The sequence below is a fragment of the Squalius cephalus genome, assembly GCF_949319135.1.
Source record: "Squalius cephalus genome assembly, chromosome: 1".
NCBI classification, from domain to species: Eukaryota; Metazoa; Chordata; class Actinopteri; order Cypriniformes; family Leuciscidae; genus Squalius; species Squalius cephalus.
Window position 1 is genome coordinate 40,266,219 of NC_137122.1, and position 27,113 is coordinate 40,293,331.

Sequence of the window (27,113 nt, forward strand, 5' to 3'; positions counted from 1 at the left end):
GCCTAGTTTAAAAAAAAAAAAAAAAAAAAATCTATGGTTAACAATGCTTTAGATGCTCAGAAAGGTCTTCAGGTCAAGGTGTCTTTCATTGCTTATGTAACATTTTTAGCCAATGTAGGAGACTAGCACTGAAAAATTAGAGTAATGAGTAATAGACAGATGTAGTTGACCGCGCTAGACACACTAATTGCTTTCTTGCATCACAGAACTGACTGTCACATGCAGATCACAACAGTGGCAACAGAACATGAAAAATCAATGTCATTCCTCATCTGGCATCTTATGGTCAGTCTCAAATCAAGTATCAACCATAATACAATCATAATATCGCTCTTTTCTGATAGATCTTGTATATGTTGGGGGTGGGGGGGTTGCTGTTAAAAAAAAAAGCAAAAAGTTGATGTATTTCCTTTTGGTTGATGGCCTTTCTATTATCTCTGATCTCCTCAGCAAGGCTGGTAGATTGTGCACATTTTGCTTTGCAGCAACACTGAGATTAAGACTTTATTAGTAGTAGACTTGTTGTTGTTTATTAATATATAATTGTACTTTTATTTGTTTTACTTGACAGAGAGCAGGATACTTAGATGATGTAACTTTTTTCTTTCTCTTATAAAGCAATCAGGGATGTTTTTCCTTAATGCAGTGTAGTACATTATTTCAACTGTATACCATAGGTATAAATAAGCCAATTAGAGGCTTCGGGGGATGGGGCTTTCGAGATTTTGCTTTTTCAATGCAATTTGATTTCCAACCACAAATCCTGTTTCTCAGCTACTGGAAACAAAAATAAAACCGTGTATTTCTACTGGCTGTTTTGATATTCCTTCAAGATTTTTAATCTAAATGTGAACGATTTTCCACTTCTAAGGAAGGTGCCTTTCAGTAAATTAGACTAATTGAGTATGACAAACATTGTATTTTCAATTGGTCCTGGTTAAAACCATACAATGTATGATTTGCTTGAATAAAGTTTTTTTTTCTTTCCACAAAATGTGTTCCACCCTGACAGTACTCTCAACAGCTAGTCTTGAAGCACGAAACCCATGGGGGAAGGTTTGGAAATTTGTAGGTTATTCATTTGTTGGTTTAAAGGATTAGAAATCCTAATTTGGGTATTTAAGATTTTTCAACTTTAAATATTTCAAATGATAACGACCTTAAAAACAATCACAAAATATTTAAAACCAATGTTTATTGTTTTCAGACAATGTGCACCACAACAAATATTACATTTAAACAGTACAAAGAACACAGTGAGGGTATTGAATATTTAAACATCTACTGAGCAGAACCAGAAAAACCTTAATCCCATCAAACATGCATTTTGCCTAACAAACAGTCTGCTATTAAATTGCGTAACTCCATGAGGTCAACGGGACACGGTTACAGAGATGAGGCGGGGAACGGAGCTACTTTCTCGCCCACTGATTGGTGGAAGCTTGTGGTATTTTCTACATCTGTACTCCTATAGGCCAATCTCAACGCCGTGTAACTTGTCCAGCCAATAGGATATGGTGAAAAACGCCGAGATCCCGCCCACTCATCACACTAACCAATAGGAACGCGACCATGGATGTCAAGGATTGGTTGAATTCATCTCGACTCCAGGAGGACAAGACTTCTACGTTCGAAAACAAACGCAGTACAGAAAAATTAATGTTAGAATAATTCCCGAATCGTTTCAACTCGGCTGCCCATTTTCTGGTTTATGATCATATACCCGCAGCAGAAACATCACAATCATGGAATATGGAGACAGAAGGAGCAGATGGCTGCAGCACTCGTAACCAACAGGAAGAGCTAGCCTGTTAGCTTTCAGGCGAATTTCACTACGGACAAATCGACCAGAAATTTGAAGGAAAGCCCGTCAGGTAAAATACTCTGCTGTTTATTATGCTACATGGATATGCTCGCGCCACTTTTGGAAATCATATATTATTCAAAGTGAAGAATATAGCATGTTTAAAGGTTCAAATTGGACCGTGTGGGTCTGCTTATGTTGTCCAGTGAGCTAACGTTAAATGGACCGCGGTGGTCTGGGTTGAAGTCCGTTAACTCGACTCCCCGACAGTGATATATGGCCCCTCGCGCATGTGACCGTTAATAATCAGCGTTTATTTTTGAATTGGCAAAATCAATGATCCCTTTACCTCCAGTGAGGTGTGTTGTTTAATAACTGCTAACGTTAATTGGCGCGATCAAAGGTGCTCGGTGACCGATGGGGGTGTAACCGTGAGACCACGCGACATATATTATTTACTATCATCTAATTTTATTTCCCATTAGTATATGTTTTTTTCTTTAATTGTTTCGCCACGGTCGGCTCGCGCTGAGATCTTTCTGAGCTGGTGTTAACGCGCATATTCCCGAAGCTCTTTTCTTCACGCTCGCGACACGTAACTTACTACTCGAACTCGATTACAACTCCAGTGCTGAAGTGTCTTCAGACTGAATAACGCTAGCTGAATAGCTGCGAATCCTGGCCTGTCAGCGGAGAGAAGCTTTAGACGTATAGTAATCTACAAGAGGAGGATTTATTTGCTTGCACGACAGTATTAACAAGGGTTACAGTATACAATAATGTATGTAAATTGGGTAATTAACGTGAAAATTTACAATTGAGCTCTGTCATAAACAAGCTTGATCGAGGCCACTAATTCAGCATTTGCCAACTGGAGTCTCTTCCTGGGGAAATAAGTATGGTATCGCTTTTGCTTTGCTGTTTACACACTGTAAAAATGAATTGAAGAGAGAACCTTATGCTTTCAAATTTTTTGATTCTCTGAACTATTGTTTTAGTAATTGTCCTACTTAAGTGACACTACTCTCAGTTTTATACATTTGGATATGTGTGTTTAATAAATTCATAATGCCACATTCAACCAAGAAATGTATCAAGATTTCTTGTTCAACACATTTTCAATTAGTAACAATGAATTGATCTGTAATTTACTTAAAGGGATGGTTGATTATGATTTAACTTTTTTAACTTTAGTTAGTGTGTAATGTTGCTGTTTGAGCATAAACAACATCTGCAAAGTTACAAAACTCAAAGTTCAAAGGAATGGGAGATATTTGCTTTTAAAGAAATCGTTTTTTAAGGCCTGCAACAAATGGCTGGTGGGAGTCGGGACTACATGACAGTCCCCCCGGGTTAGTGACATCACCAACCCTAAAATGTACATAAACCCGCCCCTGGGAACATGATTTGTAGATTATCAAGACAGAATATGCTAATCAATGATTATGATTAATGATGCCCCCGGACCCCCCTAGAGGTACCGAGCTCCACCCACAAAAATACTGTAGGAAACACAGTAGGCTATATGATGGTCTACGAAAAATAGTAATTTAATTATCTTACTGTTAAAATACATGATCGGGATTTTTCCGCCTGGTTTAGAGCCAGGAAAACCCCTGCTTTTGCTGCCTATACGCATTATTCCTGACAGCTTAAAGAAAAAGTCCCATGAGGACATGTAAACTATTGAGTGTCAAAGTAGTGCGGCTATTACATTGATATGTGCTAAATGGATTATGCATATTTTAAATGTTATTGACCACAAAACACTGTGATAAATTCAGTTTTACAGTCTAGTTTTTCCTCAATCTAAATAAGTTGAGGAGACTTAAATTTGTGGAAAAGTCCAAAAGCCTGAGACTGCATTAATCATTTAGGTTTAAAAATCTGATACAAATATGGAAAAACAAAGCTTTACGGAATATAACAAAACATATAAAGTTATGATATAAAATCATAAGTCAGATCTTCTTGCTTGCATAGAAGCTCAAGATACTTTTAACATTCTCAAATTGTTTGAACTGGTTGGTTTTACATAGCACTTGAATTTGCACTGCTTGACTGCTGCTGTCATCAGGGCAGAAAAAAAAAAAAAAAAAAATTTCATTCAAATTGTGATGATAATATCATTTGTAATAAATAATTTCTTGAAAATAGAAATATTTTCACTAGTGGTTAACATTTGGACACCACTGTAAATTGATTTCTTTTACTGTAAGACGAAGGATCTGTTTACACCTGGTATTAAGATGCGTTTTGGTCGATCGGATTACAAGTAGATGAGGGAGACGCATTCCCGTTTACAATTGGTGTTTTAATCCGTCTATTTTGTCCACTTTCAACCTCTTCTGTCCTGATTTCTTTGAGGGGAGTGTCTATGGGCGGGTAAATGTATGGGCTTTTTCCGATCTTTTGATCTAATGGACGAAATAAGCTCACGCAATTTACATACGAACTCGACTGGAGATGACGGAAAAACATGTTGAGGGAACATTGTGCTTGGTACGATTTTCATCTTCAGACCAAACTTTGATCTTCAGCCGACAAAGTTTAAATCCTGTCTGGCTAGCGCGCATTAGGTCAGACGGCGGTCTTTTGTGGTTGTTCGAGCACATTCAACAACATGAGCGTCTACATTACGAAAGCAATCTGGTTGAATGCGTTTTCGACTACCTCTGGAAATAGATGAAAGTGGACAAGCTCAAAACGTTTTTGACCCCGTTTACACCTGTATGTAGCGTCGTCTACTTGTGTGCATCTTAAAATGCATCTTATGTGTGTGCATCTACAAAATGCATCTTAATACCAGTTGTAAACAGGACCTGTGAGGATAAATTATGGTTGCTCCCTTTCTTTTCCATACGTTATGCTTGTGTTTAATGACCTGCAGCTGTTTGAATGTGTAACTCACCGGCTTCATTTTGTTCCAGCATGTTGATGGTGGGCTACCATGGAGGGATCTTATAGAATGAGTGTGAGAGAGCTTTGTGAGACAGATGATCTGGCCACGAGTCTGGTGCTGGATCCCTTACTGGGGTTCAGCACCCACAAGATGAACATAAGGTACTTATTCTGCTTGACTCTTTTGCGCTGCTGATATATATATATATATATATATATATATATATATATATATATATATATATATATATATATATATATATATATATATATATATATATATATATATATGATGGACAGATTTTATGCACTGTATTTAAAGAAAAATATTTGTTTTGTTATTCTGAACTGTAATCTGTTTGTTTTACATAGTAATGTAAAACATATGCTGCGACCCAATTCGCATACTGTCCATCCTAAATGGTATTCGAAATTAGAATTGGTGTGTCCCAAATCATAGTATGTTGAAATGAGTATTCCAAAGATACCCAGAAGTGTAGATTCATGCACGCTCTACGGCTAAAATTGCTCACAGCCCATTGTGTGTTGTACGGAGGATTCGATTAGAATCACAAACTTGAATAAAAAGCGTTAAAAAACTACAAACGTGGTGGATGTGCGAGACGAACGGTTAAGTAGAGGCGTTTAGATAAAGGTGTTTTTAGTCATTAATAATAATAATAATAATAATAATAATAATAATTTGTTACATTTATATAGCGCTTTTTCTGAGACCTCTAAGGATTTTAACTATTACAAGATGATTGACAGTGCAGTTTTAACAGTGTCAGGATGTATTTAACTAAGCGACAGAGCAGTCCATTAAATGCGCAATTATGACGAAGTAGTATGATCCAAATCGTGCCTACTAATCTGCTAAACGCTCAAAAGTATGTCATTTTTCTTCACAAAATCAGTACATACTTTTAGGACATAGTGTAAGTTGGCAAATTGGGATGCAGCAATAGACTACTGTTCAAAAGTTTGGGTTAAGTTTTTCAGGTTCATGTTTTTGTAAAAAGTCTTATTTGATTAAAAAAAACTGTAAAACTATTGTGAAATATTATTACTATTTAAAATAACTGTTTTCTATTTGAATATATTTTAAAATGTAATTTTCAGCATCATTACTCCAGTCTTCAGTGTCACATGATCCTTCAGAAATCATTCTAATATGATGATTTGCTACTCATGAACATTTCTTATTATTAATATTAGACTTTTGAGCTGTAGTTTATTTTTGATGATTTCTTTCATTGTGTGAAGTCCTCCCCCTGAGATCCGGCGATGGGGCTACCTCAGAGAGACCCTTCTGCGGTTCAAACGCACACATGACTTCCAGGCCACCTTTGATGCTCTGTTGGATGGGGAATGGGTCAGTGGCTATTTCACTGGGCTGGGTTCACACCGACATGAGTTGTTAAAGCAGCATGTGAGTATAATATGTAATCCAAAATGTTTGAACTTTGACTTTTCCTCTTTTTGTACATGTTGTTATCACCAAATAGGAAGGTCAATGCTCAAAGAGTTAAGAATGTGAAGCTGTTTTTGTGTTTAGTGTAGTAAGTAACATTGGTTTGCCTTTACTTCAATGTGTTTGTCTTTGCTGGAGCACTGGATCTCTCTGCACACATTAATGTGGACTGTACTGAAAAAAAGGTTGTGTTAGATTAACAAGGGCAGGGTAAAATGATTGATTTTTCAGTTTAATTGCAATCTTTAGTTTCTTGTCTTGTATTTCAAAGTGTAAAAATTAATCATTTACTATACTATATGATTTGTTGAGTTTGGGGTCAGTTAGATTTATTTATTTATTTATTTTTAAAGAAAGAAAAAAAATGAATACCTTTTTAAATACTCTAAAACTGTGAAAAAAATCCTGTTGACCCCAAATGTTTGAATGATAGTGTAAATATACAGAATGAAATCCCAAATGATTCCGTAATTGAAATCAAATCGAGAACTTTCTTGGGAATCTACACTGTCTGATACTGTGCCCTAAGAAAGACAACAGAAATGTACCTACTATGCTCTACCATAATTTGTCTCTCTGAATTTGAATCTCTGAATGCTCCAGTAGTAAACGTTCTGAGTGTGGTGTCTTGTCTGTGAGGGCTTGGCTTTTGTAATGCAAGTCAATAAAATTTGGTCTGATTTAAGACAAGCACAGTGCATAGCAGGAGATTTATTCAAATTCTAATAATTATTGAATATTGCTGTGCGCTTTAAAAACTATTTTTTAATTAATCTCTTTTCTTTAGATGTATCGCTATATGACAGCATTTCTGTTGGACAACGGAGTGAACATTGAGCCGTGTACCCGCTATTCCTCTGAGACAAATGGAGCCAAAATCACATCCACCCGACACTGGTTCGCTCAGTTTTTTTTTTTTTTTTAAATCATAAACTATTTATAATGATTTAATAATTGATCAATTAATCATTATTTTCATGTTGATCACTGTAAAGCTGCTTTGAAACTATCTGCATTGTATAAAGTGCTATATAAATAAAAGTGACTTGAAATGTAATCATAATATTAGTCTTTTTAATTTTGTTGACCACCATATTTGAGGATATGATGATTTTGAATTCTCCAGGTTTGTGGGAGAACGGGTGGAGGTACTGCAGGGCTGTATAGCTGAGCTGAGCCCTGAGGATAGTGCCGTGCTCAGAGCAGGAGTGAATGACTTCAGTGTCATGTACTCGACGCGCAAGAGATGTGCTCAGCTTTGGTTGGGGCCCGCTGCCTTCATTAATCATGGTGAGAGAGCCTGTATACTTATACTGATCAGTAATATTTTTTTCCAAATGTGGTCTTTGGTAAGGTACAGAATCTGATTGTGCTTCTTCTTCTTTTTTTCTCTCTCTCTCTCTTTTTTTTTTATTGCTTGGGAAAAGACTGCAGACCTAACTGTAAGGTAAGATACTAAATTATTACTTTTGATTTTCTGGGGAATCTTTTGAATTGCTTGGTTTTTGAAAGACCCTGTACATATGTTGTAGAGTAAATGTACATTTTATACAATTAATTCATTAAACTCCTCTATAAAGGAGGAGTCACAGTAGATCTGTGCATGCGGTCTTGCAATTGTTTTGCGGTGTGTACTTTGATCTTAACAACTTTAACCTTATTATTTATTATTCTCAGGTTAGGTAAAGTAAGTCGAGTCTTGCCTAAATTATAAGCATTTTAAAATCATTTATAATTTGGTCAGAAGACTTCTCTGTGGTATTTTCTTATTAAAAGTCTTACAGCACCATAAATCGAAGATTTGGTAGGCAGTTTTTGTATATTATTTAAATAATAAACAAAAATATAAAGGCAAATAAAACTTCATCATTAAAGTATAAAATACAATAATCACGTTTCGAATCTTCCGCTTGGGTTTTTTTGTCCTCAGCTCTGGGCTTCTAGGCATTGGGGGTACTGATGTAGCAATATCCAAGGAGGCAATCAGCTCATCAGTCTTTTATACTCCAGTTGTTTACCACAGGTGTTAGGTTCTAATCTTCTTGATTGACATAAGTTGTGACTTTCCTAAAGTTTCCCAGTTCCTTCTCAAGGCCTCGCATGTGCAAGCTGTCCACCTCTTCATGTCCTTGAACTCCAGTAAACTCAACCAAGATGGCTGATTTCCTTTTAAGGTTCTAGGAGTAGAACCACAGTCCTTTGTGTCCTTGAGCGCACACACATAATCACACACACTTCTGCTCCTCTTTCTCATGGGCAGGCACACACGCATATACATAACGAACATTTACTGTAAATCTATGCCAATACAATATAAGCTATTTTTTACAAACAGAAATAAATAACAACATTGAATGCAATGCATTATATTCAATAAGTTGGCCATATATGTGGAACAAAAAGGCATCTACAATAAACAAGGAGGCAGGTAGTTGCATTTTCTTTATATTATAAAAAAAACCCTTCATGTAATTATCCTGACTCATTATCCTTCATTCTCAGACATAGGTGTGGCACAAACTTTGTTCACTTCATCCAACTTAACCAATAACATGGACATTTGTTCATCATTCTTAAATTCATTGGTTTGTTACACATTCATGTAATATTTCACCCAGTGTAGTTTTCTGGTTCCCATAACATAGATAATCAATTATATTTCTTATGTAATTATTAGGGATGCACCGATCCGATACTCAGTATCGGTATCGGCTCCGATACTGCCATTTTTGGCGGATCGGGTATCGGTCAGACAAGGCCGATCCAAATCCGATATTGTGCATATACTATTCTGTGTTATTGTTAAGCCCCACAAAAGGCACACAAACATTATAAAGCACCATAAATTTCCGTGCACAATATTATAAGTGTTCTGAAGCCATTATATAATATAATGTGAGATATAAATTAATATTTAAGTCGTTAAATTCAAGCTCACTAAACGTTTCCCTCAGCTGCGGCTGTCAATCACTCTTCATTCGGCATTCAAACAGCGCGTCGCGTTCGGTTACGACAGTTAACACGATGAAACTCTCTCCATGATGATTCAATGTTACTATTATTATACTTGATCTGTAGATAAAGGTCTATGGTTTCGCATAAAACAACTTTATCTTGCTGGACTTTATTGCTGTACCTTAATCATGTTACTTTCTACCGGGTCTGTTTGATCACAACACTGGAGTAAAGTCAGAGCACTATTTGTTCTTCACGCGCACAGTAACTGCAATTTAAAACTGTTAAAAGAAAATGCTGAATAGACAATTGCATAGATAGATACTGTATAATACACTACGCATCAATGTGTATTTTCTTTCTTTGTTTTCTTTTTAAACTTTTCAATGCGGACTCGACGCGCTGCGCGCTGTGACTCATGTTGCTTCAAGCGCATCATTCTGCGCTCGGGATGCGCATAAGCGCTCTGTGCCGCACTGTATTGGAGCCTTTCATATCGTAATACAGTGACGCAATGAAAGATTATCAATAGCCGTTCTTGTTCTGTCCTATCTATCATATGTTGCTACCTCATTAAACAGCTGTGCTATACATTAAAAAAATGTCTCAATTTTATAGTAGGCTATATATAAAATAATTGCTATTTTTTATTTTTATCTTTTTCATGAATGTATTTTACAACAATACAAAAAGCAATGTGTAAAGTTTTACCAGATTTAGTATTACACTTATTGTCTCTAATTTGTTCCCCACTAAACATTTTTTTTTCACAAAATGTTCAGATTTTATACAATTATTGTGCACTCGTGATTTTTCTAGACTAAATTTTACTGCTGAATTATCCACTAACCTAGTTTATAAAAAAAATTATGTCAGATTATGATCATTTATTTTTTGTTGTTGTTGTTTTTCTTTTTTTCAGTTCTTATTATCAGTTCAACACAGAGTTATAGAAATTCTACGTGATTGAAAAAAAAACTGCGCTGGTATCGGTACGGATCGGTATCGGCCGATACTTAGAATTTTTGGTATCGGATCGGATCGATTCTGAAAAAATGGTATCGTTGCATCCCTAGTAATTATGTATGTATCATCAAGGGGCAAAACTTTGTGCTTTTGCTTGATTATCATGTAGATTAGGCCAATTTGGATCTCAAAAAGAATCCATTACTTCAAGCACCCTATAGGTCTCCCAGTAGAATGTGCAGCTCCTCCCCTGGCTCAGACAAAGTTTGCAGAAGCCAAACCAGGGGATCCTTTGCCGACTGACGTCTCCTGGGTCTTTCGGGCACAAAGTTAGTATCTAAGGATGTGAGGGGTTTTCTTGTTCCAACTACAAGTTTAAAGACACTATTCAGTTTGAACCAGTCTTGAAACTTCTACTACAGTGTTCAAACAAGGCACGAAGTTCCTTTTCTATCAAAGCTTGTAAATGTCCAGTTTCTAACCTCTCAGTCAAATATTTTCAAGCAACTCATTTTCTCATTCAAATATCTTACTCTAAATTCAGTAATCATTTCTTGAGCTGAGCATTAACACATTCTCAGATATCGTCATTGTACCATGAAATATAACAAACTCTTTTTGTAGTAATTGTTGCATAAATATATCACAATATAAAATTCTTTCTCTGGTTCATTATGGTTACATGCCATACATTCATTATAATCAAAACAATCCAGTAATTAAACATTTGTAACCAGAGTAATCCTTCTGATGTTTTCCTGAGTTTCTGAGAACAGTATATAAGCAAACATAAAATTATATATCAACAAATCAATTTGTTCCTATACATAAGGTTCCCATTGTCAAGTTTGTAAAACATAATCTCTCAATCTTAAAAATTTCCATCAATTTAAGCCTTTTATACTTTACATTAAATTTACAAATTCATCTTTTTAACGTAGACAATTTTATTTAAAATATAAAAGGCTTAAATTTATGGAAATGTCATAGACAAAATTTTGTTTAAAATATAAAAGGCTTAAATTTATGGAAATGTCATAGACAAAATTTTATTTAAAATATAAAAGGCTTAAATTTATGGAACTATTTAAGATTGAGAGATTGTTTTACAAACTTGACTATGGGAACCTTATGTATTGGAACAAATTGATTTGTTGATATATAGCCTAATGTATCATTTATGTTTGAACTTATATAATGTTCTCAGAAACTCAGGAAAACATCAGAAGGATTACTCTGGATACAAAGGTTTAAATAATGGATTGTTCTGATAATAATGAATGTATGGCATGTAACCATAATGAACCACAATCACAAGAGTTTCTTCTTCAATTGCCATAGCATATGTTTTAATTTCCTTAATATATTATTTATATTCAAAGTCTACTGAAGCCAATGAACTCTTTAATTCATAAAGACTTACAATATTTCAAAAGCATAAACATTCTTTTCAGTAATGTCGGTGATCAGTGTCTGGTGGCATCTCATACATTTTAAATCCTCAAAAAATAACCCAGTAATTAAATCATCTTGTCAGGAGTTCTCACCCTAAAGGTCTCCTGAGTTAAATCTAAAATCTCTTTTTATCCATTGATTTGTTTGTTACTATAGTTTGTTCATAATGAGAGCTTGTTTGTCTCTTTATCTGCTCTCTTGCTGTTCTCAAACACCTGCATGATAAGCCTGCTTCCAGGCGTGTCATTCAGGTCCAATGTATTTCAAACATTACAATTTGTCTACTAGAACCTATTATTTATAGTATATTTTCTATATTATTTATAGCTAATTTTCAATTATTCATTTAATTTAGTTTATGGTAACATACTAAATTAACTATAGTTTAGGTTGCTTTCTCCACTCTTCTACCAGTTTATTGACCATCCTTGTCCAGTTTCTCTCAATTTTTTCCAGTCTTTATTGTCCATATCTTCTCTATATCTTCTTTCTGCATATTAGATTATATTACTATTTAATATAATAGATACTGCAATATTTTCCGTAATCCTAATCTATTTTATGTGACTCTTTAAATATTATTGGCCTATAATTAAATTATTTATTTATTCCTCCTTTACATCCCCCCACCGCATTGCCTTCCTTGTTATCTATCGTCCCCCTGGCCCTCCCTCCGCATTCTTTGACCATCTTGACTGCCTCCTCTCCTCCCTCCTACCCCTCCCTCACCCATTCATTCTCCTAGGTGACTTCAATCTCTATCTACATTGCTCCCCCATTGCTTCTGCCCTTTTCCCCCTCACCAACTCATTTAACCTCTTGCTTCTCCCTTCGCCCCCTACCCACAACTCTGGTAATATCCTCAACCTTATCTTCATCTCCGACTGTATAAGGCAACATCATCCACCTTAACTGCCCCCCCAACCCCCCTCTGATCATCTCCTTCTTTCCCTCACCCTCTCCCTGCCCTTCCCCTCTCCCTCCTCTCTGCTACCCTTGCTCCCTTCAGTCGTAATCTTCCTCCGACTTCCTCCGTCGTAATCTCCGTACTCTAGACACCAGTTCCCTGATCTCCCTTTCCTCTTCACTGCTTCCCTCCATCTCGGACTTCTCTTCCTTCCACCTAGACTTAGCTTCTGACACCCTTTCTAGTGCGCTATCCTCTTCCCTCAACTCCCTAGCCCTCTTATGTCCTTATTCTCCTTCACATAGGCCAGGGGTGTCAAACTCAGTTCCTGGAGGGCCACAGCCCTGCAGAGTTTAGCTTCAACCCTAATTAAACACACCTGATCAGCTAATCAAGTCCTTCAGGCTTATTTGAAAACTGCAGGGGTGTGTGTGTTGAAGCAGGGTTGGAACAAAACTGTGTAGGACTGTGGCCCTCCAGGAACTGAGTTTGACACCTGTGACATAGGCCTTCTCAACCATGGCTCACTCTTTCCCTTAAATCATATTGACGTTCATTGTGCTGGACTGAGCGACTCCAAGCCTATAATTCCCTCCTTTCTAATTTCCTCTCTGCTTTGGAATTAGCCAAACATGACTACTTTCAAACTCTCATCACTGCCTTGGCACCCCATCCCCGTCAGCTTTTCTTAACCCTAAATTACTCCGTCCCCCTTCTTCACCCCAATCTTCAGTTCTCCCAATCCTCACTGCAAGTGATTTTTCTTCTACTATTTCACAAATAAAATCATTACTGTTCGCCTACACCTTCAGACTCTCCCCCAATTTAGTCCCCATCCACAGCTCCCCATTCTACCTCCATTTGCTTCTAATGCCCCCTTTACTGACTTTCCCCCCACATCTTATTCTGAACTTTCCTCCATCATTTCAAAGGCCCACCCAACCTCTTCCCCTCTGTATCCCGTCCCTGCTTCCTTCCTAACCCCTCTACTCCTCCTTATCCTCCCCTATCTAGTCTCCCTTTTTAACTCCTCCCTGTCCACCGGTATCTGCCCTGCTGTTTTTAAATCAGCTATCATCATTCCTCTGTTATAAAAAAACCCCACTCTCGACCCTGCCTGCCCTGCCAACTACCGCCCAATCTCTCTTCCATATTTTTCAAAACTCCTTGAGTGTCTAGTTCTCGTATGCCTATCACAATACATATCCGTCAACTCCCTCTACCCCCAATTCCAATCTGGTTTCCGTCCTTCCCATTCCACGGAGACTGCTCTCCTTACTGTCCAGAATCATCTGGCCAACTCCTCTCATGCTGTCCTCTCTTCAATTCTCAATCTCCTTGATCTCTCCTAAGCCTTTGACACAGTCGATCCCATTCTCCTCTCCACCCTTTCCAACCTCTGCATTTCTGGAACACCCCTTAGCTGGCTGCACTCATACCTATCTTCCCGCACCTCTGCTGTTGCTTTCAACAGCTTCACTTCTCCCCCCTCCCCTCTGACTGTTAGTGTTCCCCTGGTCTCTGTCCTTGGACCCTTGTTATTCTCTCTGTACACCTCACCTCTTGAAGCTCTAATTTCTTCTTTTAATTTCCCCCACCATTTAATTTCCCCCACCATTTCTTTGCTGACGACACCCAGATTTTCTTTTCCTTCCCTTCCTTCACCCCTGACCTCTCTGCCCATAGAACTGCTTGTTTGACTGCAATCCAATCTTGGATGGCTCGCCAATAACTCCTTATCAACCCATCAAAAACGAAATCCTTTTTTTCCCCTCCCACCCCCACCATTTCATTCCCTCCCCTGTCCATAATTCCGGTTAACTCTGCTCGCAACCTCGACGTCATCTTTGGCGCCGCCCTTTCCCTTGCTGATCATATCTTGGCCACTACACGCACCTGTCGATTCCACCTACTCAACATCCGCAAAATACGCCCCTCCATCTCTTTCTCTGCCACTAAACTCCTGGTTCATGCCCTCATCTTCACCCACCTTGATTACTGCAACTCACTCCTTGGCCTTCCCTCCTACGCCTTCACACCACTACAGCAAATTGCTTATTTAAATTCCTTACCCTAGTCTACAAATTCCTCCATGGTCTTGCCCCACCCTATCTGGCTGCACTTATCACCTACTATGTTCCCTCCCGTCCCTTATGCTCTCAATCTCTGCTGTCCGTCTCGGTACCACCCTCGCCCTGTGCCCAATCCCGTTTCCGTTTCTTCTCCCTCCTGGCTCCCCTTCATTGGAATAAACTCCCTCTCCATATAAAACAGTCCCCTACACTACGCAGTTTTCACTCCTCCCTTAAAACTCATCTTTTCACCCTATCCCATCCCACTGCGTATCCTTGCCCCTAACCCCCGGTCAGGACTCTGCTTGTTTGCCCAACCTTGCTATAGCCTCTGTTCTCACTGTAGCACCACCCTACTTACTCACCCTTGCCCAATAAACGTACCTTCTTCCTTCAGCCTTTTCTTTTCAATATACCGCTTAGTTTTAAAATTGTTCAGTGCTTTGGTTAACGGCAATATATAAATAAATAACCCATGTTTTTCTATATCATTTTTTATTTCTCACTCTTACTACAAGTAAGAGGTAATAGCCTCCTATCCATTGTTTTATCTTATATTACCATTATCTCTTGGTTAATTTTCCTTCTAGCCAGTGCTAGAATATTCTTCCATATTCTTCACATTAATTAATAGTTTTCACAATATTAGTTCCATTATCACCAAATAAGTCTCATAATCTTAACTGTATTATGACTTAGGATGTGCTTCTGTTCCATTTTCTAAATTACATTCTTACACAATTATACTTTTTTTTTTTTTTTTTTTTTTATTCTTCTGCTTAAACTTTGCTAAGTCTGACTACTGTTGCTAGTGTTTACATTCTCTTTCCCTTTTCCCAAAATATTCCAGCTCTAACCAAATGTATGTATACTTTTCCCTCTTTTACTCAATCTTAAACTATTATTTAACTTTATATTAAAATAAAGTTTACCTGACTTATTTTGTAGTCAGTGCCTCCCTTAAGATCTCTTAACTATCGTTTTACAGGTCTTTAAGCCTCTAGCGTTCTGAAGTACAAGCTCTTCTTGCTAATACAGTGTGGGAAACGATCTTACACGCACCGTTGTTGCCTTTTCGAGTCCGAGCTGTGCTCACAAACTCCGTCTCTTTAACTGGTACACCTATTTTACACTAAAATCATCCTGGCTGTTCCAGGACCAATAAATTACCAGTTTACATGATTTTCCCAACACCTATTGTTACAGATTAAAAATCCTACTTTTAGTCTGCCTATTTCCACTTCATAAAGTTGTCTTCTGACAATGTTAGGTGTATTTCTTCTGTTTGTTTTAAGATGTTAATAGCAATTTTATATTTACTGTCTATCCAGGTCTGGTGGTTTAAATTATTTTTAGCACTCTACCATGCCTATAAAAATGTAAAACATTTCCCAGCTGTTTATTAACAGTAACATCACATTTTCCTTTTCTAGGAGTCTTCTACTGTAATTTTATTACATGTACACATTTTTTTTCACCGTATTGCTGCTAGACCTACCACAGTCTTTAAGTTTAAACCGTTTTGTTCTATCTCTAGAAAGGAGCCTCATTCCAGTTCTAGAACCGTTGTCTGCCTGAAAGGCTCATTTTCCTTTCAATACATGAGAATCTCCTCATGTATAAGGTTAAATATTTACATTGCTGTGCTTTCCCTGTCATAAACCAAGCGTCCTTCACTAACAGGTCTTATCTTTAGCCCGTCTCTGCCTCTCACTCTCTGAGGCTGGCCATATGAGTCTTTTGTCTTTCCTTTTTTACGGCTTTCTCAATCTCTACGACTCTCTCGCTTGTAAAGTTATCTGTTCTACGCGCGTTCAACCCTTTCTGGGCTGTCTATAAATAATCTCTCTAATCTCTCTAGATTATAATTTTTTGGGTCTTACAGGTTGCCTTTTAGTTGGTGATTTACTAGCTTTCAAAGTTCTTCTAAGACTCAAGCGTACGAGTGCGGAAGCGAATGGGCAAGCATTGCTTGATCAACCTTGGCCAGGGGTCGATGGATCAATGCCCCTTGGGCGCCATGTTTTGCGGTGTGTACTTTGATCTTAACACCTTTAACCTTATTATTTATTATTCTCAGGTTAGGTTAAGTAAGTCGAGTCTGGCCTAAATTATAAGCATTTTAAAATCACTTATAATTTTGTCAGAAGACTTCTTTGTGGTATGTTCTTATTAAAAGTCTTACAACACCATAAATCGAAGTTTCAGTAGTTTCACATCTTTTGCTGTGTTGACGTAATAAAATAAGACGACGCGCAGCAAAGTTGCATTGGAAAAAACCTCACTGAGTTTGAGCGAGCGCCAAAATACGCACGGGGACAGTGAGGGTCAGCTTACCGTGTCAGAAACGCATGTCAAAACGAAAATATCAGGCTTTTTCAAAGCCAGTACAAGAGAGATAGAAAACAACAGAGACATGTCAATGAATGAACATGCAAGTGCTGTAAAAGTGCAGGAAGACATAGTCTATTTCATGTACACAACATGGATAAACTACAACAGATAAACATCAGCTGTGTAGACATGAACTAATCGTTAACAATTCTCATTTTTAATTGAAACTGATATAGATTCTTATTCTCAACATCTTTTAATCTTTGTTGTTTTCTGTTACTGCCTGAACTTCACATTATTTGTAGTGCAGCCATTCATATTCTCAGTAAGATCTGTACTTAATTGTCACCTTTAATATGTCTCTTTTAATGTGTTTGTTAATTTTAGTAAAAAATTTACAAACTTTCAGCTTTCAAATTGTGTAAAATAAAGATAAGATAAAATTTTATCTCAACAAATGTCGTTTTGGCGCTCTTTAATGTGACCTGACAGATCACTCAATCAGCATTTCAACCTGGGAAAGAGCTTGTATAGAACAGTTTGAGAACAATCATGTCACGTAACGTCAAATTTACCTCACAAAATCCATTCAATGCTCAAACACGTTAGTCAGCAAGAAAAATAACTATAGAAAATGGAAATTTTCTAAATATATGCATTATGGTCTGTGACACTGGCTCAGATTCTGTGTAAAGAACAATTCTTTGTGACTATGTAGTTCTCAAGCTGGAAAAGCAATTCAGTTCCTACGTTAAGTGAATCTTAGTTCCCAGGACATCCACAAGATGGATGAAAATGCTGATGCTGTAAAAGGAGGGCAGATGTGACAACACATGACAAAATAAAACACGTTTATTTTTTTTGTGGCACTTAAAAAAATAGTTTTGCCTTATTCACCTTATTTCCCTTATAGGAACCAATGGCTCCTTTGTTTTTTTTTGTCTGAAGCCCTGCATGAAGGGCACTCAAGATATGTTTGATTATACCATCTGGATGTTGAAAATTGATCTGATGAATGCATGTTTTTAAATTGTACACAAGTTAATCGCCATTCTAAACTGAGCTGCTACATTGTAACAAACACACATACAGACAGTAGCTCGCACATCATGTGCAGATTGTGCACACTGAAACATTCAGTAGCGCAGAAATTTTTTGTCAACAATTTTCTGTGATTTATCAATAAAATAGCTTATAACCTAAAAAGTTCTAGCATAAATTTCTTAGTAACCAAAACCCACAGCCTCACTATTATTAGAGAGATGCTGCCAGGTAGAATTAATTCACATGCAATCACTCTTTCACTAATGCATTCATATAAATGTAATTTGTACTGTGCTACCTTATCTGTATCTGATTTAGAATGAGCAGAAATCTGTGAGAAATATAACAACCCAAAGACAAAGACGACAGCTATCGGAACAGAAATGAAAGCTGCTGCTGCTGCTCTCTGTATGTTTTTCCATTGCCTCCGGTCGCGTTCATGTTTATATTGCGTAAGCTTATTTAGTCCATTCAGATATTAATATCGGATAAAGACCATACATCCCATAAATCCCAAGAATTGCTTTTTTGATCAAATTGAGAATTGATTAAAATCAAGCCTTAGTGTAAACCTAAAATATTCTGTCATACACATAAAACTGACTGATAATTTTAAACGTGGTCCATCATTTTGATAAACTTAAAACATGAGCTAGGTTTAAATTTTGTTTTTGTTTTTTATCTATCTAATTTGTATGTGGTATTTATATGACCTCTCTAGAATTTGTTTTCTATGTTTTGTCAAAAGTCTGGGTCGTTGTAGTCCTAAATCTAGACAACAACTTATACATAGACGTATATAGGAAAAAATACACTACTGTTCAAAAGTTTGGGGGCAGTAAGATTTTAATACTTTTATTTAGCAAGGACGCTTTCAGTTAATAATATGTGACTGTAGAGGCATTTATAATGTTACAGAATATTTCTAATATTTCAAATAAATACTGTTCTTTTGAAATTTAGATCTATAAAATAATCCTGAAAATAATCTATCGCAGTTTCCACAGAACCCCCCCCTCCCCCTTTCCTGGCATATGACTAAATCGATTATAGTCAAACAGTTCATGCTGAAAAGTAATTTGCTCATAATGTTTGTTTCTGTGCCTCCTTTTAGTTTGTCCCGGGAGATAAGAATGGAGCCTGTGTAAAAGTGGTGCGGCCCATCTCTCCAGGGGAAGAGATAACCTGTTACTATGGGGACAGCTTTTTTGGGGAGAATAATGAAATGTGTGAATGTTGCACATGTGAGAGGTGAGAGTAAATCTGTTAATACTGCTTTATGGCCATCTGCTTTTCTATTCTAATAGAAATTAGAATAATTAGAAATTAGAATAATTCTGCCATTCTAATATATTGATATTATAGTGATGTTAGATCTATGATGCATAATTATCTCAATGGACACGTGTAATTATTCTGAGCTGTATTAGTTTTTTAATGTCAATTAGGTTTCTAATGACACAAATCGATTTAAAGCCTTTTAAATATGCTTTTTATTACAAGATAAATGATCTAATGATGCCAATCTATGCAGGAGAGGAGAGGGATTGTTTAAGAAGAGAGACCAATTTCCAGATGTGGCTTGCTCCAGGGATCCTTCAGGACAGAAATATGAGTTCAGAGAGACCGATCTAAGGCTGAACAGGAATAGAGGAAATGGCACTCCAAAGCCATTCCTCACTGTATCAAACTCGGGTATGCTTGTTATACCATTCATATTTTCTTTTCCTATATTACTTGTGTCCCAGAGTAAAGTGTATGTGTTTTGATTCTAAAATCGCAAAGGATATAATTAAGCATCCCATGCAATTGCCTAATAATTTGGTGAAGAAGCTAGTATTGTCAACTAATCTCACTATTATCAACCACTTAACTCTGGCTGTCTGTTCTTCTCATCTCATTCTTTGTCAGTCTTGCCAATGAGGAATACATTTTCCCAAAGGACGAAGAGGAACGCCCTTGTTTTGAGCAAGATGAGAAAGACTGATAGGCGGAAGAGGGTGGAGCATTGCAAACAGGTGGAAAAGAGAACACAAAACCTCTTATCGTTTCCTCACCTCAAGCTAAAGGAGCTGAGCATCTGCCTCCATCATCACAGCACAAATTTCCTATTAAGCTGTAAGGACCCCTTGAGCAAAGAAAGGGCCCTGCTCTACCTAATTGAGAAAGAGCGACCAAAACCAGAGAGGATCACAAAGAACAGCAAATCTGTCTCTCCAATACCCAGCAGGGCTAACATAAATGGACCAGAGGAGAGAAAGGGTGAGGATGGAGAAGTGTTAAATGGAGACCCTGTCATTAGATTTAAACCCTTCACTCTTGGATGTGTTTCCAGTGTACCTGAACGAAACAGTATGAAGGCCAAGGGACGTAATATTGATGCATCTTCTGTCAGAATTGTCCACCAGGGCATTTCCTCAAGGACCAGGAATATTCTTCGTAGTCGTTGGAGCAGTCTCCGAGCAAGGACTGGATCTAAACTCTCCAGATTCAACAAAAGGAGGACCAGACTGATCAAATCAAACTCTAAAATCTCTACAGACCGAAATGAATGCTCTGACTCGCAGACAAAAGATGGGAAGCAGCAAAAAGGAAGTGAGGTTGAGTCCAAGGAGATCACTAATCCTGTTTTAATCTCTCCAGGTAAACCATGTACTGATAAAAATGTATATCTTGATGGAGATGCTGGAGCTAACAGTGACAAATCATCACAAACAGAGAGCATGGTGATCAGAGAGGCGCAGCAGAGAGTCTTTAGGGATCGCCTCAGGGAAGTGGCTGGCGACGGTAGACACATCAGCGGTTCCATTACTCCTAGGAAAGGTGATGTTAGTTATTGTGTAGCTTCAGAGACCTCAGGGGATAACAAGCAAAACCATAGGCAGTCTGTATCTAGCGCTGTAAGCATTACACCCTCCTTGTCTTCACCATCTCTTAACAGTCCTATCTCTTTCCTCTCAGGGTTAAATCGTTACCTCAAAGTAAGTCTGGTCAGGGTGGCTATCCCAGGTAAACCAGAGGTCGAAAGTACAGGTCAGAGGGAGTCAGACAGTAGAAGAGACAAGGATACAGCAGCAGCATCAGTACAGCAGAGCACAAAGTTAAATGGGAGCAAAGAAAGCAATAGACAAGGTAAGAAAGGTGTGAAGGAGTTGTATTTCAGACCAGTAAATATGGAGAGTGCAGATAAGTACCTAAAAGTAACATGTGATTTAGAGAAAGGCAAAACACAACCTGTTGTGAAAGAACTTGTGGATATACATGTTAAGGATAGCCACAGTGAGCATGAAAAGGAAGGTAAGCAAGATAATAATGTTGTAACGGTTGCATCTGTTGAGGTCACAATTCCAAAAAAATCTGAAGATTCTATAAAGAAAAGGAAAGGAGTAGACAAAGATAAGAAACAAACAAATGTTGAGGGTATACCTGAGGTGCAAGATAGAGAAATAGACAATAAGCTGGGAGATGGAAATCACTTGAAAAAGAAAGTGTTAACAGTGCATTTTGGGAGCAGGACTGTTGTTGTTAAAGAGGCAAAGGTACTGCTGATGGATATTAAAAAGAGTTTGAGTGGGAAGTTTAATCAAGATAAATATGCTGATGACCACCAACTTCCATGCAGTTACAGTGGTAACAGAGAAGTTGATAATATGAAGACACTATCACTTGCTGACAACGAGACAAAGGACAAGCATGATGCACTTAACAGAAATGAGCACTCTATTCAGGGACTCACTGCAGCTGATCAGCCAAATATACATCAAGATACTCAAGTGAGACAGTCAGAAAACACTTTGATTTCCCCAGAGCCTCCATCCATGTGCATGGTTTATCTGGATCATAGTTCTCAGAGCAGTATTCCCCTAAAGAAACGAGCATTTCGAGAATCGCTTGATACAGACCCAGAACAAGATGTTAATGTACCTGCAAAACGGTGTACAAATGTCAATAAGGACACAGAACTCAACTCGGACAATCTGTTACCTGAGCCAAGTGAAAGCTGCAGTGTGGAGACAACATTGCTGAAATGTTCATTACTAGAATCAAGTCTAACTCATAAAGGCAATGTTGCCGTTGGGTCTAAAAAGCGTGGCTCATCCAAGTTGAAACAATGCTGTAAAGTTCTTCAGAGTGCTCAGCATGAACCAGTGAGAAACCATGTCAGAGTTTGTGAATACAAGGATAGCACAAATAATGAACCTGTTTGTGAGAGGACAATCAATGAGGACCTTGAGAGCGAAAAATCCCAAATTAAAGAAAAATTTATTAAATGCGACATGAGAGAGGAGAACCAAGCGAAAAGTGTGGAAGGAGTGGAAGAAATAACTAAAGGACCAGAGGCCTGTGAGATTATGGATAATATAGAAGATGCCATCAGAGATGAGTTGTCTACCTCAAATGTTTTGGATAAGACCGAAGAAGACCAGAGGCTAAATGTCAGAATCCGCCTTAAGAGGAAAAGGGGAAAAGAGTGGGAAATGGATAGTACGGATGAAGCCGAAAGTGTTGCGGACAAATCAAGCCCACAGCAATGCTTGGCTTTAGTTGACCCTTTTAGGGCCATTTTGGATTCTGTCTCAATTTTAAATGCAGAAATGGAGAGGATTCGGGGTCATGGGGAGGCTGATAAAGGCATAGGTTTGGAGAAAGCCACCAAAGCAGTGCAAGACGTGCTAGAGCATTGCAGAAAAGAATGTGCAACTAAACCATGTAAAAGACAGCAAAAAGTATCAAAAGTTTGCATCAACAAGAAAAACGGCAAACGCACACCAAAAGAAATAGTTCAAGACAGTACTGAGGTTATCAATGCACAACTCCAACAAAACTCATCTGGTCCAAAAATTGAAACAGACATTGATGACATTAAACCTTTACCTTTGATTAGATTGTGCAGGAGAGCTGAAGGCAAGTGGGAGGTGGAGTGGAAAGAAGCTCAAAATGAAGATGGGAGCATTGATACTGTGTACAGGGAGCCAAATAAGTTAACATCTGTCTCTTCTACAACAGCAATACTGGAACAGATGCCTCTTGGCAAAGTTAAAGAGGAAAACCCGTCTCCGTGCCAGCAAATAATGGCAGTGCGTAGTTGTACCAAGGGGACTGAGACCTTCAAAGATCCAGTGAGTTTTGAAACTTCACCTCTACCATTATCCCTTTCACCTCTATCGCTTTACTCTCCCTGTTATGATGGGCTGACAGGGGTTAGTAATGTCAGTGGGAGTATTGAAGCAAAAGAGGATACAAGAGGGCATGTGTCAGACAATTCCAATATTCTTAAGACTGGAGTTATTAGGACTGAGAATAAAGGAAGGAATGACATGTGCTTGAGTCACAATTTGTCTCAGATTAATAAAAGTCTGTCAAAACTCCAGGCTCTGAGCCAGTCACAGATATGTGAGAAAAGTGTTCCTACTAATACCAGTGTAACATCCTCTCAGAATCAGTCTCCTCCCATCTCTCCCTTTTCCACAGAGTGCAGCTTTAGTAACTATTCAGAGGATGTGCTTGACTTTCCATGTTTAAATCTTGAAAGCTACGATCAGATGCCTGCACAAAACAGCTTGGCGAGCTCTTTAATAGATTACTGTCCTGGGGAACCACATAACACAGGATCCTTCAGCAGCCCCTTCTCCCAAAGTCCCACTGATGCATGGAATCCAGAGACCCCTTACCTAGGATCCCCAAGCCCAGTGAGTAACTTTAGTAGTGGTGAAGATCTAAGCTTCCCGGATCTTGTCTTTGCTCAATCTGACACATCGTCATCTATTTGTGCGCCTCAACTACTCTTCAAAGATAAGTTATGTAATACAGCCACAAGTTCTGCTCCTCTTCAAGACCCTGAGAAAGATCTGTATTTGTCTGATGGCGAGTTGTCAAAAAGTCCCATAGATCTCCTGGTGCAGGAAGATTCAGCAACACCATATCTCCCCAAAGACCTGACAATGTTTAACAATGCATCTACAAGTGCTAAACAGCCTGTACACCCAACTGTGCGCTTGCATCCTCAGGATAAAAAGTTAAACTTTCTTGAATCCCTTGTAAACACAAAGTCCTCTCAGTCAGGCCTTGCTAAAAGTGATGCTAAAGACAAAACTCATGGACCTCTCAATTTGCAAAGCTCTAATACTAAATCTGAATCTGTCATTTCAAACCAGTCGACGCAAAGCCTACACGGTGCTGGAACTCAGAGTAACCTTGTTACACCCTTCCATTCCCTTCACGTAGGAAATAAGTCAACCTCACTTGCAGATTGTTCAAGTGCGTTCAGCTCTGGTAATGCACATTATCGTAGCAATGACAAGAAGCTTCCTTTTTTTCAAAACCCCAAGAATGTCTCGAAAACCGAGGTAGGCCAAAATGCTTGTCAAATTTCCATGGCTGCAGGCAGCTCAAAATCTCACAACAACCTGGAAAGCATCTTTGCTTGGCCTGGTCCATCAAGTTCTCACAGTGGGAAAGATTCTTCAGCTAGATGTCCTAATGCTGGGTTCTCAAGATTTCCAGAAAATCTGCAAAAAAGCCCAAAGAACGTTCTTTCCAAACAGTATCCTGCAAATCCCAGTCAGCAAGGTGATCACATTCACCCTGTTTATTTCGTCAGCTCTAGCAAAACCACAGCAAATGCTTTTAAGAGCATTGCAGGTATGAAGCCTCAGATATCAAGAAATGATAAAGATCCATCCCTGCCCTCCACATATTTATTTTCCTCATCTCAAAGTTCTCAATGTTACAGTACAACACAAAGCAAACTCTCAAAATTAGAGAAACCCCATGCTGTTGTGGCTCCCACTCAAAACACTCAACTTTCTGGAGTGTCTTCTATTCAGCCCAATAAGAATCAGATGTGTCCAAACGTTTCTCACTGTGATTCTTCTGATTTCAACTTCAGCTCCTCTCTTTCACCTCCTGTATCGCAGCACAGCAGTCCTCATCTGGGACGCAGAGAATCCTCAATCCATGAGGTCCCATTGACTAAAACTCAGTCAACCACCTTTGAACAAATTCAGCCTCCTCACCAGTCTTACGTAGTGAACTTCACCGGAGATCATTCTGTGACTCTGGGGTACAGTGGCGATGGTGAAAACTTTAACTACACTGGTTCAGGACCTGCAAATTACACTTATCATTGTCTTATGGAGCCTTCAGGAACACAAGGAAAGCTGGTTGTAGAAGCGTGTGATCCCTCAAACTTCACACCTTCTCCCTCTGTGAGTAGGTCTAAAGTCCACGGAGACCAAATTGGAAAGGTTCAGCAGCATCAGGGGCAGCCTGGAACTCACCCATATAACTCTCTACACTTCTCCACCTCCCACTCGCAAAGCACCGCCATAACGGATCGCAAGCCCAAGAGACTGAGGCTTGTGGTGACTGACGGTACAGTGGATCTGGACCTACAATATACTGATTAATAACATCCTTTTGTTGTTGATATGCTAAGAAGTTATTTATTTAAAACTTCAATGTAATAAGGTGTTCTTTTTGATTTCATTAAACTTATATGGATTTATGTAAATTGTCCTGTTCTTAGCATCAAAACAGACTTTTTTCTTGAAATATTTAAAGACATATTTTTATTAGCACACTTGCTTAATTATTTGTATGCTACATTTAATGAAGTTTGTTTAGTACATTATTATAGAAGATAATATTTTCATGCTAGTGGTTACTGTTCGTACAAAAACAAAGGAAAATAGATATTCTGTTGATCCTGTAGTACACAAGACTTGCCACATGATGGGGATGCGGTTCTCCACCATGTGGAAATTTTCTCTATTTCCTCCTAGCCTTTTCAGTTCAGAGTTGGCAATCTAGATTGCTTTTTGTTAAAAGAACATGTCCTATCAAATGTGAGGAAAAATAAGCGTGTATGTCAACTTGCATGGTTTAGTGGGTTTGCACATGAAGGACCAGAGCAAAGTTCATGTGCTTTCAATTTTGGATTGTTTCAATGCCCATTTGACAAGTTGAATAGGAGTGTGCAGTCAATGGTGCTCATATGACAAGCATATATTTGGAGCAGCTCTCAGGTGTCCTGTATTTGGATTCCTGCATGTCATGGAAGAGAAGCTTTTACATTAAATGCTTACAAATCACACACATTTCTGGATCTTACCATCTGTGATGTAATGACATGTAATGTGGAAAAGAAGGGTTGCTATTCAAATACATGTATTTGAATAGCATCCCATGTTTTCCACACAAATCACATACACTTTTCAAGCACAAATGTGTTTTGACGTTTGATGCTTTTTTTTCCTCTTACTCTAAACATTTGTCTATATCAGCTTCATGGGTTTTTGTATCATATTGGGTATTGCTTTGGTACATTGGGCAAATGCATAATTTAATAGTTACCACTTGTATTACTCTAGAGAGATGTTTAGTGTCCTTCGGAGCTGATCCTTAATCAGACTCACTTAACACTTGATAGAATATTGTTACGATAATGTACTGTAGCCCTGTAGGTCACCAAGACCCAAAACCTGACATCTCCAAACTTATATTATTATTATTATTATTTTTATTTTTTTTATTTTTTCCTCCCCAGTCCCATGTCAGAGATGGAAGCGTTTGTTGGCTTCTTCTCAGTTTTAACAGTTGCAGACATGAGAGCCCTGGGCTGTCCTACATGTTTTTGACATAGTTGTGTTAAGCCTTGCCTTTGTCTATAAAAAGCTAGTGTATTCATTATATTTATTTTAATATGTTCTTAACATGGTGCTTCAATATAACTTAATTTTTTGATTGTACTGAACTTTGTGTATTTTACTGTTTTTTAATATCTATAATTCAGATGTCTCTTTCTGGTATGTCTTGTATGGCCATCCTGTTTGTTACCTAGGACATTTGAGATGAATTTTAAATTGTAATGTTCCACTGTAAAATTGTAAAAAATGAAAGTAATGCAATTAAAATGAAATGATTTTAAAAGAAACTGGTCTTGGTATTTTAGCATACTGAAATGTAGCAACGATATTTTGGTTTTGGATTCTCTCTCTCTCTCTCTCTCTCTCTCTCTCTCTCTCTCTCTCTCTCTCTCTCTCTCTCTCTCTCTCTCTCTCTCTCTCTCTCTCTCTCTCTCTCTCTCTCTCTCTTCTCTCTTCTCTCTTCTCTCTTCTCTCTTCTCTCTTCTCTCTTCTCTCTTCTCTCTTCTCTCTTCTCTCTCTCTCTCTCTCTCTCTCTCTCTCTCTCTCTCTCCTC

At 38.0% G+C, this 27,113-nt stretch overlaps 2 protein-coding genes across 8 annotated transcripts in view; both read left to right on the forward strand.

The window, feature by feature from the left end:
- Nucleotides 1-1,582: 1,582 nt before the first annotated feature.
- On the forward strand, nucleotides 1,583-26,832 carry kmt5c (lysine methyltransferase 5C). Its single transcript, XM_079862191.1, has 9 exons — nucleotides 1,583-1,874; nucleotides 4,735-4,867; nucleotides 5,972-6,137; nucleotides 6,967-7,076; nucleotides 7,306-7,469; nucleotides 7,607-7,626; nucleotides 19,027-19,163; nucleotides 19,447-19,607; nucleotides 19,824-26,832. Exons 2-9 carry the CDS (start codon nucleotides 4,755-4,757, stop codon nucleotides 25,319-25,321), a joined length of 6,369 nt encoding a protein of 2,122 aa, XP_079718317.1. The 5' UTR covers nucleotides 1,583-1,874; nucleotides 4,735-4,754; the 3' UTR covers nucleotides 25,322-26,832.
- Nucleotides 20,985-27,113, forward strand: part of shank1 (SH3 and multiple ankyrin repeat domains 1) — a 123,135-nt gene continuing 117,006 nt past the window's right edge. For all 7 annotated transcript variants that reach the window (XM_079861238.1, XM_079861237.1, XM_079861233.1 and 4 more), the window contains exon 1: nucleotides 20,985-21,044. In XM_079861238.1, the coding sequence (XP_079717364.1) occupies nucleotides 21,018-21,044 (27 nt within the window). In that variant the 5' untranslated portion in view covers nucleotides 20,985-21,017. The remainder of the gene's footprint in view (nucleotides 21,045-27,113) is intronic.

Bases quoted from the DNA above. Each gene is read 5' to 3' on its own strand.
- kmt5c (XM_079862191.1), top strand. From the start codon at position 4,755: ATGGAGGGATCTTATAGAATGAGTGTGAGAGAGCTTTGTGAGACAGAT. The intron at 4,868-5,971 runs GTACTTATTCTG...CATTGTGTGAAG, and splicing joins ACCCACAAGATGAACATAAG to TCCTCCCCCTGAGATCCGGC. The intron at 7,470-7,606 runs GTGAGAGAGCCT...GCTTGGGAAAAG, and splicing joins CGCTGCCTTCATTAATCATG to ACTGCAGACCTAACTGTAAG.